This window comes from Sminthopsis crassicaudata, chromosome 5 (assembly GCF_048593235.1).
Source record: "Sminthopsis crassicaudata isolate SCR6 chromosome 5, ASM4859323v1, whole genome shotgun sequence".
Taxonomy (NCBI): Eukaryota; Metazoa; Chordata; class Mammalia; order Dasyuromorphia; family Dasyuridae; genus Sminthopsis; species Sminthopsis crassicaudata.
Window position 1 is genome coordinate 78334863 of NC_133621.1, and position 16022 is coordinate 78350884.

At 35.9% G+C, this 16022-nt stretch overlaps 1 protein-coding gene across 6 annotated transcripts in view; it reads left to right on the forward strand.

Moving 5' to 3' along the window:
- ADARB2 (adenosine deaminase RNA specific B2 (inactive)) overlaps nt 1–16022 on the forward strand; it is a 651356-nt gene that overhangs the window by 429687 nt on the left and 205647 nt on the right. For 3 of the 6 annotated variants that reach the window (XM_074267208.1, XM_074267207.1, XM_074267209.1), the window contains one exon: nt 10445–10531. The exons of the other annotated variants lie outside the window; for them this stretch is intronic. In XM_074267208.1, the coding sequence (XP_074123309.1) occupies nt 10445–10531 (87 nt within the window). The remainder of the gene's footprint in view (nt 1–10444; nt 10532–16022) is intronic. 6 annotated transcript variants of the gene reach the window in all.

Here is a 16022-nt window from a genome sequence, read left to right on the forward strand (position 1 = left end):
AACCCTTTATATCAGGAGATTTCTATTACTATTGCCACTTTCTTCTCTTTAAGAAAGAAAAATCACCTTTTTTCTGTCTTACATACTCCATCACAATCAATACCCATCAAACTCATCTGGAAGGACATAAACATTAATCTGGGATGGGGGAACTTTTTTTAATTTGTTTTTCTTCCTTCTAGAAATAAATTCAGTCCTCCAGGATGTAGCAAAATGTAAAAAGTTAAACATGCTACATACACTAGCTTGACAATAATCAAATATAAGTCTGATTTTACAGCATAGTTATTGATGCCTTGAAGAAAATAAGTATTATGAGAGACAGAAGGGAGAAATGACTGAAATCCAAGCATGAGGGATGAGAAGTGTGGATGCTGGGAGGCAAGAAAAGGAATACCGACAGTTTGTGTGTTTGGGTAGAATTCATGCCAAATAAAATCAGAAAGGTAGTTGGAACCTGGTTATAAAGACCTTTAAATGCCAGTGTCAGAAGTTTATATTTTATACTAAAATAAATAAAGTTTGCACTTTATGCTAAAAATAAATAAGCAGAGAACAATAGTCAGACTTTGTACACTAGAAAAATTATTTGGCAGGTACAGCAGTTAGAGAGGCAGCCATTATGAGGCTGCTGGAATATTCTTGTTCATTTATTTCTGTCATCTCTGATTCTATGTGACCCCTTTTGGGGTTATCTTGGCAAAAATACTGAAATAGCTTGCCATTTTCTTATTCAGTTCAATTTACAGATGAGAAAACTGAGGCAGAGTTAAGTAATTTGTCTACAGTCACACAGCTAGTAAGTTTCTAAAATGGATTTGAATTTACATCTTCCTGACCCTAGACCCAGTGCTCCATCCCCTGTATAATATAGCTGTTCATTAGAATATTCTAGGCAAGAGATAATGAGGATCTGAAACAGGGTGATAATCCCGTGATTGGAGAGAAAGGACAAATGTAGCATAGGGAGAATCAACAACAATTATTAGCTAACCAGCAAAGCCAGAGGCAAAGGATCTTCTTTGTAATATCTAAAAAGGTAAACTGAGGCAACCTTCAATGCATGTGATATTGATTAACTGTTGATTTCATTGAAGTTTAACACTTTAAGAAAAATTGTGAGTAATATCAAATAAAATTGGTCAATAAAATGAGATTCTATCAAAATCATCCAGATGATCAGTTGAATTGTTTATATGTAAAAATATTTATTGTATGTAGTTTTTTCTCTTTGTCCTTTGTTTTGAGTTTAGCCTTTACAATGCCAAAAGGCTATACCTGGATGGCATATTCTCATTCCTCATCACTTTAATGCAGGGGTTCTCAACAATTTTGTGTCAAGGCCCTTAATAGCATCAGTCAGGTGAAACCTATGGATCTCAGAACAATGTTTTTAAATATATAAAATGCAGAGAATTCTAAAGTAAAATAATTATGATGAAATATCAGAATATTAAAGAGATAACAAATTTACAGATGCTGGGTTAAGAATCCTGAGTATAAAGGAAGGTACGTGTCTTTAAAAAAAGAATTGGGAATATCTTCCGAACCTCAAGAAGAAGAAAAAAAAAAGTTGTCCAAATTCCCCTCTAGACATACAAGGATGTCTGTCAGCTTTAAACCTGTGGTGTTTGAAAAATACAGAGCCTTGGAAGATCTTGAGGCTAAATCTTTTTCTTCATTTCTAAATTGTTTTTCTTTTCTCTTGCCTGCCCACAGAGTCTGTTTTCTGGCTTCTAGGGCAGCTCAGCTGCCAGCGATCATTTCTGTTCTTGTTTGGGTAGAAGTAACATATACTGGAAATATATATGTGTGTGTGAAGCTGAAAGCATATGTATATAGAAAAAGTGGGTCAAGTTGGGCAAACACCATCTGTCAGAGTAACTTTGAGGGACTAAGGAAAAGAAGCAAAGCATAAAGATGGCATTTAAAGAGAAGCCTAATTGGGGGGGCATCTCAGTATTCTGTAGTAACCAACTGTCATGCTTCTGAGTGGAGTAATTGCTTGGCAGGACTGGAAGCTGGTGATGTGGCTTACGAGATATGCAATTGCAAGCATTTGCATTAAAATGGTAAAATACAGAAGAGACATAGTTGAGCATTTTTTAATGAAAACTAAAGTATTTTTTATGTAAATATAATTGCTGACTTTAAAGAGTTAGAATGAGAAAAGTATCCTTTTAGGAATGCAGTAGCCTCTTATTTTATCTAGCATTGTCTGCTAACAAATTGTTGTTGGTTGTTGTTATTATTGTGACCCCATTTGGAGTTTTCTTTTCAAAGATACTGGAGTGGTTTGTCATTTCCAGCTTAGATTATAGATAAAGAAACTGAGGGTTAAGTGATTTGTCCAGGAAGTGTCTGAGGCCAAATTTGAATACCAGATGAGTCTTCCTGACTCCAAACCTGATACTCTATTGCACCCTCCAGCTGCCCTTAACTCATTTTACAAATGAGGAAACTGAGGCAAACAAGATAACTTACTTGCCCAGGGTTGTAGAACTAGTAAATGTCTGGGGCCAGATTTGAATCCAGGAAGATGAGTTTTTCTGATACCTGGCTTGGTACTCCAACTACTATGCTACTTAGCTACTGTGAGAAGCTTTAGCATGTGGTGAAAATTTTCCATTGAAAAATCTAATAAAAAATTGTACCTTGTAAAAATGAAAATCTTCCTGAAATGTATTATATATTTCCCCTACCGACTTGGACCAACTATGGAATGTGATTTTATTTTTTATGACCTCAAATTATAATTATGAACACAAATTATTATAGTATGCTAAATGTCTGTGATGCTATAAGAGACTATGAATGGATGGATTGAAGCCCATACTAAAAAGTAGCCTATTGTATGTTTTGTTTTGTTTTTTGCCTGCTTTATATAATGTGTGTATCTCCTGCCCCCATGGGCAGCTTTCACTTCTTCCCATTTATTCTCCTAACTCCTAACCTGGGGCTTTACTTTCAACACAGTTGTATGGGTCAGACCCTGAAAGTATCTCTTCACCTCCTAGGAGGGAAGAAATGGACCTAGTAACAATTATTTCCTTCACTCTCACTCACTTTTTTAATTTTTGAAATATATGTCTGAATATAAATGAATTGTATTTCTGTGGTCCTTTGAACTTATTCACTCATTTTTTTCTTAAAAATCAAACAAGAAAATTCATTCCTCATGGTTTTGTTCATTTCTTTCAGTCATATCTCACTCTTTTTGACTCCATTTGAGGGTTTTCTTGATAAAAACATTGAAATGGTTTGCTCTTTCTTTCTCCAAAGTTAATTGACTTTCACAGGGTTACATAGCTATTAAATGTTAAAGGTAGATTTGAACTCTGGTCTTCCTGACTCCAAGCCCACTGTGTCATCTAGCTGCCCTCTTTCCAGTGGCATTAATAATAATAATAGTAATAGTAATTCATTCATAAGATGCTTATTATTGACAAGAGAAAAAGCATAGTATATTTTATCTTAATCACACTCCATGCCTGGCACATACTATATTATTATGAGATTGATTGAAGATTAAGCTCATGACCCTCTACTAAGATGATTAAAATCTGGGTAGATTGGTAGCTCACGTAATATTCTTATTTGGGAATATTTAGGATTAGCAACTAGCTAAGTCATCCACAGTCATACAGCTGGTAAACTGAGCTTGAACAGAAATCTGTGCATCCTAACCTCAAGTACAACACACTTTTTTCACAACCCTACTTGCTCAGTGTCTCCTAATGATTCTGGGATAACCCTAGTGTTCTGTCCCTGAACAAGACATCTTCCAGTTTTCTTATTATTATTATGCATGCCATCTACCTTGGAAAGTTAAAAAAGCAAAACAAGCATTTTGAGGATAAACTATTAGATTTTAACTCACTAGAAACATTAAACCTTGATCAAACTTTGTTTTATGAAATGAGATCCAGTGAATGGCAAACATTAGGAAGTCATGCTTATTTCTTTTCTTTCTTCACATTTCCCAACACATATGGTGTTTTCAAAAATGATAAGGAGAGAGTCAACTGACATTTTAGTCCTAAGATGGCTTAATTCAAGACAAACATAGAAATTCAGTCTAGACTCACAGCCTAACCCAGACCCACAAAAACATCACTAAAGCCAAAGACTTTCCAACAGGATCCAGGAATGGATTTTCCTTTTGTTAAACTTACTCATGACTGGAAAGCAAGAAGACTTATACCAGATATGCATAGAATCCTTGTGCATTTTAAAATTATAACAACTTAAGATAGTTTCTTTTATAAAGTATATATATATATATATATACTCTTTAAATGGCATTAAAAAGCAAAAATCTTTAAATTTAGGGTGACTACATTTTGTAATTGCACACAATGGACATTTAATTCAGCTCCTCAGTGCTTCACAAAATTTAAGGCAATATATTAGAGCAAGATAGTAATAGTAGTAAATTACACAATTTCTTATCCCAAGCTGGTTATGTGCCTATTTATGGAAAAATGTTTCTCTGCAGCTAAGGATACTGAGTCACTAATGGAATTTAGCAATTTCTGTGGAAGTGCGGAGATCAAGAATAACTCCATGATCCATCCTTTAATCCCAGGATTCCTGTTCCCTGCTATATGAATATAGAACCAACAGTAGAATATAGGCTTAAAAGGCAATGTTAATTATGTTAATTAAGCTAATTATGGTTTCCCCCAAAAGTGAACTTCTCTTCTTATAAGTTCAATCCTTAAATTTCTCTCCAAGGGGTTCACTGATGCCTGAAATCCCTTCAACAATGTTCAGAATTTTTTATCACATGATGAAGGAGAAGGCTTAAGACACAAAGGGCCTAAGACAAATTAAATTCACTGTCAGGGGTAAATAATTGATACTGATAATTCTATGGGATACATTTTGCTGAGAGAAGAGGGATAAGCACATAAAAGTGTTAGTTGATTGAAGGCAGAGATGGAGAAAATGGAGCAAAAAACAGAACTCCTCCTCACCCCCCCCCCAAGAAAAAAGAACTTCAATAAGGAATTTTTTGCATCTGGAGCAAATAGCACAAAAGCTACTTTTCTTTGAAGTGGGTGCAATGGATGGAGCACTGGATCTAGAGAAATATGCATTTTCCTGAGTTTAAATCTGGCTTCACATACTTACTAGCTGTGGGACCTTGGGCAGGTTACTTAACCCTGTTTGCCTCAGTTTCTGTAAAATGGTCTGTAGAAGGAAAAGGCAAATCACACCAGAATCTTTGCCAAAAAAAAAAAAAAAAAAAGAAAGAAAAGAAAAAGAAACTCAGGCAGGGTCATGTTGGATGTGACTAATAATGACAGAACAATAATTATGACTTTACTAGCAATAAAGGAAGGCTAAAATGGAATGAGGAAGAATACAACCATATATGTGGGGCTAGGGTATGAGTGTGAGTGTATACACATATATGTACATATACAAATATAAATACATATATGTGTGTATATACATACATATATAATACAATATATACATTTTGTGTGTGTGCATATATACATGTATAAATATACAAATGCATATATGTATGTATATTAGTATATGTATATATATTACATATATGTGTATATATGCTATTTATTTAAATAATTCACTCTTGCTAACTAAGTGTTAATCTCTGTTGTTGATGAAACATTTTCAAAATTTACCACCTGTTAAGTTCAGCACCTAGGATTAAAGCCCCAGCCACCTCACCCTCGTTACAGCTTTGCCCCTGAAAGAAGATCTATATATTAAAAAATGTGTTGTTAATATGTTGCTTCAATAGTAACCAACTGAGATTTGTGGTTATTTACTGTAGGAGTCCAGACACCTCCCTTTGTCCCAGTATAGTTACAACTCTTGTTGTTCAGTGACTTCATTCTCCACAATGCTTTCTATGGGGTTTTCTTGACAAAGACACTAGAGTGGTTTGTGATTTCCTTCTCCAGTGAATTAAGGCCAACAGTGGTTAAGGCAGATTTGAAATCAGGTCTTTCTGACTCCAGACCCTGCACTTTAATCTCCTGAGCCACCCAGGTGCCTCCAATTACAATTCTAGGAAGGTCCAAAAAATTTTGAGGGAGGGGGTTGGAGAGGTAGGGAGATTTTACCTCCTTCAAATGTGTGTCAGAGTTTGCTTAGGGCCAGCCCTGAATTAAGATGGTTAAGTATATTTTTGGTATGGCTATAACCCATCTATATTATAAATGTAATTTCATTTCTAGATTCTCCTGACTAAATCATTTGAACTTCACACTCACTGTTCATAACATTGTTGGAATCCCTTAATGAAATTATAACTCAAGCAAGAGATTTCATTCTCTGGTTGTAAATTAGCTTGAGCTGTGAGAGGGGTTCACGGGAAGGAAAACCTTATCAGAGCGGATTCTTATTGTTAGGGAGGCCCAATGAGGAAGAGTCATTTTGGACTCTCAGTTATTTATTGTTCAGTTTGAGGTGAATATTGTGTGGCTGCCTGGCCTTTCTCCTCTGGAAACAATAGCTGTAAGCAAGTTGGTGAATGAATTTCAAATGGGAACCTTGCTGCTGCTCCTGTGTTCTCTGGAAGAAGGATAACAGGAGAAGAAGAGCAAATTTAAATTTACAGCCCTGGCCAACATGCAAGTTAAAAATTTTAAACTGGAACTACCAACTGTGGCTGCTTTGAACTTTATGGTATAGCAAAATATCAGAATGAAAAGAAAAATGCTCCTATGAGAGAAAAAAAATGACCCAAATTATTTGAGTAATAACTAGCATAAAGTATTCAAAGAATTTTACATATAATATCTTATTTAGTCCTCACAACAGCTTTGGGTGGTACATTTTTATTATCCCTATTTAACCTAAAATAGGTTATGTAAAATGCACATTGGTCAGAAGAATTTGAGACAGTATTTGCACTCAAGCCTGACTCAGTTCTATCTTATGGAAAAGTTGAAGTGTCTGCAGAAAAAATATCTCAGCACATCATCCATATGTAATTATTTTCATTTCCCTTGATAGATCCAGCAAAAAGGGGAGAAAAAAGAAATAATTACCTCATAAAAGATAGGTGGTATACTGGATAGACATCCAGGCTGGATGTCAAGAAGACCTGTGGCCCCAGGCGTTAGCTGTGTTATAGTGAGCAACTCTCTTTTTCCCTCAGTTTCCTCATCTATAAAGTGAGCTGAAGAAGGAAATGGCAAATCACTCCAACATCTTTGCCAAAAAGTCACAGAGTTGGATGCAACTGAAATGACTAAACGACAACAGTATTCATAGGATCATAGTCATAAAGCTAGAAGAAAACTTCAAGTTCATTTCTCATTTTACAAATGAGAAAAATCGATCCTCAAAGGTCACACAAGAAGTCAATAGCAAGATTTAGTATTCACATTCATTTCACATGATTCAGTATTCTTTCCACTCTCTCCTACTAGTGATCCCCTTAGTGCAGATCTTTTTTTTCCTAAGAAAATGTGCTCAGTTATGTTCCATGCTTAACACAGGTATACATGAGCCTAAGAAAAACAGGATCCACATTTTTGAAGAGGAAAGAATTGTCAGAACAAAAGAAAACTTTATTTAGAATATTTATCCTGAACATCTTTTCTGGAAGGACAAGGGGTAGGAAAATGGAAGGAAATTAAGAATAGATGTAAATGGACAAAAAAGTCCATTTACATTGTAACAAATGAGGTTAGTCAATAGCATTAAAAACTTACCCTAGTTCTCTTTTTATTCTCCCCACCTCAATTTATTTTTTTATACAGTATGACTTTCTGAGAGAGAGGTACAGAAAAGAATGTAAAGACAAATAACCATTAAAATGTATTTTATAGAGGCAGCTAAGTGATAGGTAGGTGTATAAAGCACCAGCCCTGAAGTCAGGAGGAGCTGAGTTCAAATCTGAACTCAGACACTTAACATTTCCTAACTGTGTGACTTGGGCAAGTCACTTAACCCCAATTGCCTCAGCAAAAAAATAAAATAAAATAAAATAAAATAAAATGTATTTTATAAAAACAGTTAACAAAACTTCCCTGGTTCAGTTCAGTGAGTGGGAAGCTGAAAAAAATCAACAACATTCCTTTTGACTCTTTTTAGCAACTATTTTTTTCTTCTTCCTGTGTAGGATGGAATACTAGAACCTCCTCCCCCTTACCCAAATTGACTTCTCTGAGGCATCTCCAGGTACAAACAGAAAGCCTTTATTTGCTTCTTGCAAGAAGCAGGCTAGCACACAAACCAGATAGTTGAGTAAGGTGTGGCACAGTACAAAAGCAGAAGCTGGGTTATATAACTGAAAAAAATGAGGGTCCTTCCCTTTAACCTGTTGATTTTTAAATTCATTGGATGGACTGAATTCTTCAGGAACAAGGAAGGGGCTATTGACTAATATACAACAATGCTTCTTTATTTGGTATGAGCTGTGCTAATATGGCAGTATTTCCTGTAACTTCCTGAAACTTAGACCTAGGGTCTGCTCTACTTCATCGTATAGTCTTTGGAGAATTCTTCATTTATTCCATTCATTCCCATAGTGTTTTTCATTTATATTGTACCATTCCTTTCTTTTACGCAAAATTTGTTAATGATTTCCTTCATCAGTATAATTTACTAGGCCTTCCTAGTCCTCCTGGGAGAAACCCTAAGTTACCACATTTTAGTGATGTTGGGAGGAAGTCTTAGATTGTCTAATATTCCTTGAAAGGTTAATTCAACCTACGGCCTTTATTGGGTACTCTTTCTAGTGGAAAGAGCATTGGCCAAGGAAATCAATCCTAGGCCCGGCCTTTTCAACTTTTAGCATATCACATAATTTCAGTGAATCTAAATGATTTTATGTTTAAAATGAGGAGATTTTATTAGATTACTATTCTTAAGGCCCTTCTCAGTTCTAAAAATTCATTGATTATCTGTGAATGGTGTGCTTAGGAAAGGAACTGAGTAGTCCTGAATCCTGAGTCTTGACCACCAGAATCTACTTCATGAGGGGCCCAGTCATGCTAACTTCATTCCCTGCTCAACTCAATCTATGAACTTCACCATGTTGCTACCACATGGCTTCCTGTGTTAGAATGTAATCTGTGTGAGGGTAGAGATGGCCTTGTTTGGTTGTATTTGTATCTCAAGTGCTTAATATAATTCCTGGCATACTAAATAAGTATTCTTTCTATTTACCTATTTATCATTATCCATATTGGCAGATAGGGAACAAGGGAGAAATTTATACCATTTTACCTTTTGGATGCCATGATTCTATTTCCCTTCTTAATGTGTCTCTCCCTCTCTCTCCTTCTCTCCCTCCTTTTATCCCCCCTTCTTCTTTTCCCCTCTCTTCCTCCCTCCTTCTTTCCCTCCCTCGCTTCCCTCTTTCTCTGTCCCTTCCTTCCTTCCTTCTTCTCTCCCTCTCTCTCTCTTTCTCCAGATCCTTATATGTGTCTCTGTCTCTAATTCTTTTTGTATTCGTTACAAATACACAGTATTTGTACACATTTGTATATGTAAATACACAAATACAATTATACAAACTTTTCCCAAATTGAACTCTAAGTGACAAAGAAAAGTATCCAATACCTAAATCACATTTCATGATGGATGTAATATTCTACCTTAGCAGTTCCTCACTTTGACCAGGGAAGATGTATTTGAACATCTGTTTTCTGAAAGCTTCATTGGTTTTTTTCCCCATTATCAGGCATTCATCTTCTTTTTAGTGATATGTTCATTTTAATTCTAGTCCTTGCATATATCATTTTCCTAATTCTGCAGATCTCATATCTGTTCTTGTAAATCTTCGTATGTTTCCCTGACTTCCTTATTTTCCTTATTTCTTATAATACAATCATTTCTATTTATATTCACATACCCCTCTCCTTCCCCTTGCTCTTTATTTTTCTTCAGTCAAGCAGACTTTTTTTTTTGCAAGGGGAAATGGGAGTCAGGGAAGGGGCTTGATGTGGCCAGATTTCACAGTACAATCTCTACTTACTTTTTCTCCCTCCATTTCAAATACTGTAAGAAACTCTACTTGGGATAAAAAAAAAAAGAGGAGTAGTGGTCTAAGGCTGACTTTTGTAAATGATGTTTTCTTTGTAAAGGGATATAAATAAAGAGGAAAGTATGCCCCCCGAGCAATGTCTTGAAAGTAGAGGAAAAATTGCCACCCTAGGGCTCATTACTTAAATTTTTAAGGAGCAGGAAGCAGGAGGAAGGAAGATGCCAAAAGGAAGGAAAGAAGAAAGATAGAAATCATTAACTACAAAATTGGATGAAGTGACGAACTTGATAAAATGAAGCTGGAAATTCAATAAAAGACTGAGGCAGAATTAAGCAGCTGAAACCAAAGTGACCTTTCAACCTTTCTTCTCCTAAGAATCAGTAATAAGGACATATGAATGAATTCAGCTTTTCTGAAACACTGGTGTCAAAAGTGCAATCCCTTTTCTTTTTTTTTTCTTTCCAGAAAAAGTAAGCATATTGTCAACTTTCATCGCTCCCTTCAAGTACCTAAGCCCTGGTGCCACAAATATGGAAGATGAAGACAATTTAAGTAAGCAGTTTCCCTTCTTCCTCCAGAAAGAGACAGCACAGGGTCCCTATTTCCATCCCCACATTCCTCTCCAGACTTCTTGAAAGGAAAAACTAATTTTAATTCCCATAGAATCTCCAAATTACTAGGATAGTGGGAGGAAGGAGAGGATCTGCTCCCCTGAGAAAAATCAGGGAAGAGTTCCTCTCTATCCATTTGCCAGCTAGCCTTTCATCTTCACTGAGTATTCTGGAAATCATGAAGGGCAAGACATAGTGAAAACCAATTTGGAGAACAATAAAGCTTCCAAATCTACCAGTCAGATCCAATCACCAGATTAGGGATGCTTGTTGCAAGGTGAATTCAGAATAACATGGGTGTAACTGCCAACACCAGGCCTGGGAATTGAGGACAAATACACAAAACTTTGGGGAAGTTCTCTTTCCCTTCTTTGCTCAGGCTTTTTTTCCCCTCCTCCTCCCCTCCTAAAAAAATAATGCAATTGATTCCAAAAGGTAGAGCATCAGCTAGAAAAAGTGTTAAAACATAGAAGAGTCCAACTGGCAAAAGCAAGTCCCAACATTGATCTTAGGCATTTGATACTGGAGAGCTACCAAGTTTGTGTTGACTAGGCAGCCCAGATCTGGTATCAGAAAAAGGGATCCAAGCCATATTTTTGAGCTTGGATGGTGATAGGAGGCTCGGGGACCCATAGGAGTTACAGGCAGTGGGGAAAAGGAGTTGCTGATAATAGAATAGCTTTTCTTCCCTGAGTATGTGTGTGCCCACATGACTGAAGCCCCTGGCATCATTTGGCATATATCATATTGCCTTCGTGTTTCTAACATATTGTTGAGCATTTAAAGGATGGGGATAAAACATTCCAAACCATATGAACACCTCTTTGCATTTTAATATCACTGAACAGATGGATTCTTTTTCCAGCCAGAAACAGTGAAGAATGAGCCTGCTGTCATGGGATGGGGAGGAAGTGGGATTTTTTAGTTGTATCTTAGCTAATCAGTCCTGGTTTGACCATGAAACAACAGTAGGAAAGGCTTACACTGGGAAGATTAGGGTTTTTTTGCCTTTGGCAGTTGTTAAATATAATGCCTATACATGTGATCTACCTGGTCAATTAGAAAACAGTCCAATAACATGGAAAACACGTAGAGCTGATACTGCATCAGTCAACAATATTAAAATGAAGTGTGTTGTGGTACAGAGATGCTTAAGAAGATGAATGTTTCATTGTGACCTATGGTCCAAATTTTTCCAATAATTTCCAGCAGCCAAAACCGTGCTAGCCCCATTGTTGATAGTGGCAACAAGAGAGACATATTCATTATGCTAAAAAACCTTTATATATGCAATGTGCAGGGGGTAAAAAAAAAAACTATTATGTAATAAGCATATAATAAGCAAAACTGCAAGAAAATATAGTGATGTAACAAGCTAAAAAAAGATTTCCAAACTAAGAAATAGCTTAAAACTCTGTTCTTTTGCTTCTTTTTTCCCTTCCCTTCTTCAAACTCCAGAATGGTAACAGAATGAAAAATAGATATGAAAGGATAGGACTGAAATCTCAATTCTAGATTAAGTCTCTAGGATCTTTTGAATCTTAGTTCTGCTACATACTACTTGTGATTAAAGGCAAGTCACTAATATTTCTGGATCTTAGTTTCTTTTTCGGTAAAATTCAGGGGATTACCTTGAATAACCTCTTGGGGCTCTTCTAATCTATCAATAAATATCCCTTAAAGGGTTTCCATATTCCTGACTCCATCAATGATTCTTTGACCCTACTTATCATCTTGATAATCCTAAATAAATCACTTTTTTCCTGGATCCAGTTTCCTCATCTATTAAATGTGAAGGGGTCAGACCAGTTTGGGGATGCAGTTGGCTGGTTCATTTAGACTATGAGTTTCTTAAGAACCTGGACTGGCTTTTACCTTTCTTAACTTTCATAGTATTTAGCACAGTGTCTGGCATATAGTAAGTGCTTATCAAATTTTATTGACTGTCAGAAGACAAGTTTCCCAATTAATTATAACAACAAAAAATACCCTAAAGCATAATTGTGCATGTATCGTATAAATATTTAATTATATGTATATGTGCTTATATATACACACAGAAATACATATATTGTATGTATAATATATATGTATGTATATGTGTGGACATATATTGTGTGTATATTATAAATATAAATGTGTATGTATTCAACCGAAGTGATATGGTACAGTGGACAAAGTATTATACTTGACATCAAAGATTCAAATCCCAATTCTACATGTTTCCTACATGACCCTGGACAAATCATCTAATTTTTCAGAGCCACAATTTGGCCAAAATGAGGAGAATTAGATAATAGGATGACATCCCTTATAGCTCAAAATCACCACCTGTGATGCCCTTATTCACCCCCATCCATGATAAATCAGAATGAAGAGTCCATCCACTTTGCTTTTACAAATATTTTCATGTTTCTTCAAGCCCAATATACTGCACCACCCAGCAAGGAGCAGGAAGATCTGACAGTTCAATTGTGGCCACTTATGATTACTGGCTGAGTGACTTTGGACAAGTCACTTACTCTCCATTTGCCCAAGTTTCCTCATTCTTTAAATAGAGATAATAATAATAGCACCAACATTGCAGGGTTATTGTGAGGAAAAGCAAGATAATATTTGTAAAGTACCTAACACAGTGAATGGCACATGTTAGCTCCTATATAAATGCTTATTTCCTTCCCTTTCTGAGACTGCATTAATATTTTTAGCCAGATTTCACCTACATAAAAGAATGTTCCCATGAGCAAGTGGTTGGAGGGGGAAGCTTTGGAGAGAAAAACAAGAGTGTGATTTGCTTTGTTGCAGAGCCAGAAGTAAGCTTGAGCCAGCTCTCACCAAATGGTAAAAGTCAATTATAAAATTTTCTGTGTGACCATTTATCCCTCTGGAATCAACAAACAAATCAGGGCTTTCTTGTTTTGTTGATTATCTATGATGGAGATAATGTTAATAGTGGAAATCAAGCATAAAAGAGTATCCTTTGAACATTTTTTTTTCATGAGCCAATTGTTAAACATTTATCAGCACAATCCTTTGAGAAGAGTCCATCCCTCTTTCCCCGCTCCCCAGAAATAGCCCTAGTGAGTTCATTAAGGAGTTTAAGTATACAAGCTAATTCTATAACTCTTCCATTCACCTTACAAATCTGGGCAAATATACCTTCTCTGCACAACAGAGTGCTTCATGGGTCCCAGACCAAGCCCCACATGGATAGTGTTTGGGCCCTGATTGGCTCAGAATAATGTAAATAGCAATCTGTTTTGTTTTGCCCAGAAACCCTAAGGCTGGTGCCCTCCCAGATTGATTTTTTTTTTGATGGAGGGATAGGTAAAAGAGCTCATCCTCTGCCTCATTTTTTACAGATTGCCTCAGTCAAACTGAGACCTTTTCATAATTTTAGCTTGAAAAGGTTAAGATCACCCAATGTTTCCAGGGCCATCTCTAGCCATGTTGATCTATAGCTTACCACCAGACCCAGATGGCTCTGGAGCAGAGAACGAGGCTGATGACTTTGCACAGCCACACACACACATACACACACACTTAAATCCAAGTCACTTGCAAGTCATGACATCACTTCCTTAAAAGTCTTCTAGAACAAAATCCAACCACCAAAAGTATCCATTACTAATATATAAAGTAGTGATGACAAAAGAGCAGATTCCCAATCATTACCTACCTGCTCCCAACAATATCAATTGAAGCAGTCTTTAACCACTTTAATTTTTAGTCACAATTTACATTTGATGAATTCTAAGTTGATACTCTAATAGCTATAAAGATCAGATAAAAGCTGCATAGTGTATGTAAGTGGGTTGTGTTAAAAATAGAATACAATAAAATATCATTAGCTTGGACTAATTACAGAACTAGTCTGTTATTTTAAAAATTCTGAATTGCAGTATTTTGTTTTTCATGCAGCTTTGTTTCTTTTTCAAATGAATGTCAGGAGGTACATTGGTGTAATAGACTTGGGAATCAAAGGACTTGGGTTCACTTTTGCTTACAGAATTGGTCCTTTGGATATAATTGGGCAAGTCGTTTTGTTATTGTGAAGATCAGTTAGGTGGTACCATGATGGATAGAGAGCCAAACCTAAAGTCAGGAAGATTCATCTACCTGAGTTCTAAACTAGCGTCAGACACTTACTAATGGTGTGACCCTGGGCAAATCATTTTATCCTATTTGCCTCAGTTTCCTCATCTATAAAATGAGCTGGAGAAGGAAAAGGCAAACTGCTCTAGCAACTTTGCAACAACAAAGAAAAGAGGGTCATAGAGTCAGATTATAACCTTAGTAATACCTAGCATATAATACTGTATGGTTTGTAGAATACTTTACAAATACATGGTATCCCAAAATTTTTAAGCTATTGACATTTGAAGCTGTACTAAGAGTATGGGGACATGCTGGATTACCTCATTCTATCTCTGCTGGGAGGTTAGTGCTATTCTTACACCCATTATACAGATGAGGAAACTGAGGCAGAGATTTAATTGATTTTTCCAAAGTTACATAGCTAGCAAGCTAGTAAATCATTTGAAATCAAGTCATCCTGACTCCAAATCCAATGTTCTATCATTGCACAACCTATCTAGAAGGAACCTTAGAGGTCATTCAGTCCATTTCTATCATTTTACACATGAGGAAACTGAGTTACACAGATGTAGAAATGACTCGTCCAGAATTTGATCTTCCTGAGTTCTAGATCCAGGGTTCTGTTCCCTAGACTTCGTGACCTCTTTGGATTTCAATTTTCTAATCTCTAAAACTTCAGAGTTGGATAAGGTGAATTGAAGGTCTCTGAAGTCCCTTTAAGTTCCACACTGTGCTATCATGATAACAACTAGAAGTACTTTAACCTTGGTTGTCTTAGCAGAGATGCTTCAGTACTTTCTTTAATAAGTAGATAAGAATGATTTGCAATTAACAATTCAATTATTTTTATGTAAAGCTATGTTTCTAAAATGCTAGACAACCAGGGTCACTTAAATGAGTTAGCATTTTACTTTGTGATCTGGTGTATAAAATCCTTTTGCTTAGGGAACTTTTCTTCAATGAAAATTCAAAGGGAAGCTTCAGCCTAGTGAGAGAACTATTTATTTCTTCAGTAAACATTTATTAAGCACTTACAGTGTATAGAGGCATAGCACCAGCATAACCAAAAGTTGAAACAAGACACAGACTTTATTATAACAATTGAATTAGTGGAGTTTGATTTTACATTTTTTCCTGTATTAACAATCATCTTTGTTGTTGCTATCATATTTGTGTCTCTCATATACACAGAAATATTTTATGGTGATAATATGATTGTCCTTATGAGAGTCATCAAATGAGAAGTGTGTTTTTTTCCTTTGAAAAAAAAAAAGGTGAAAACCACTTTCCTGCTTCTTTTTTCAAATTTGAATGGGGTTGTTGGCAAATCACAA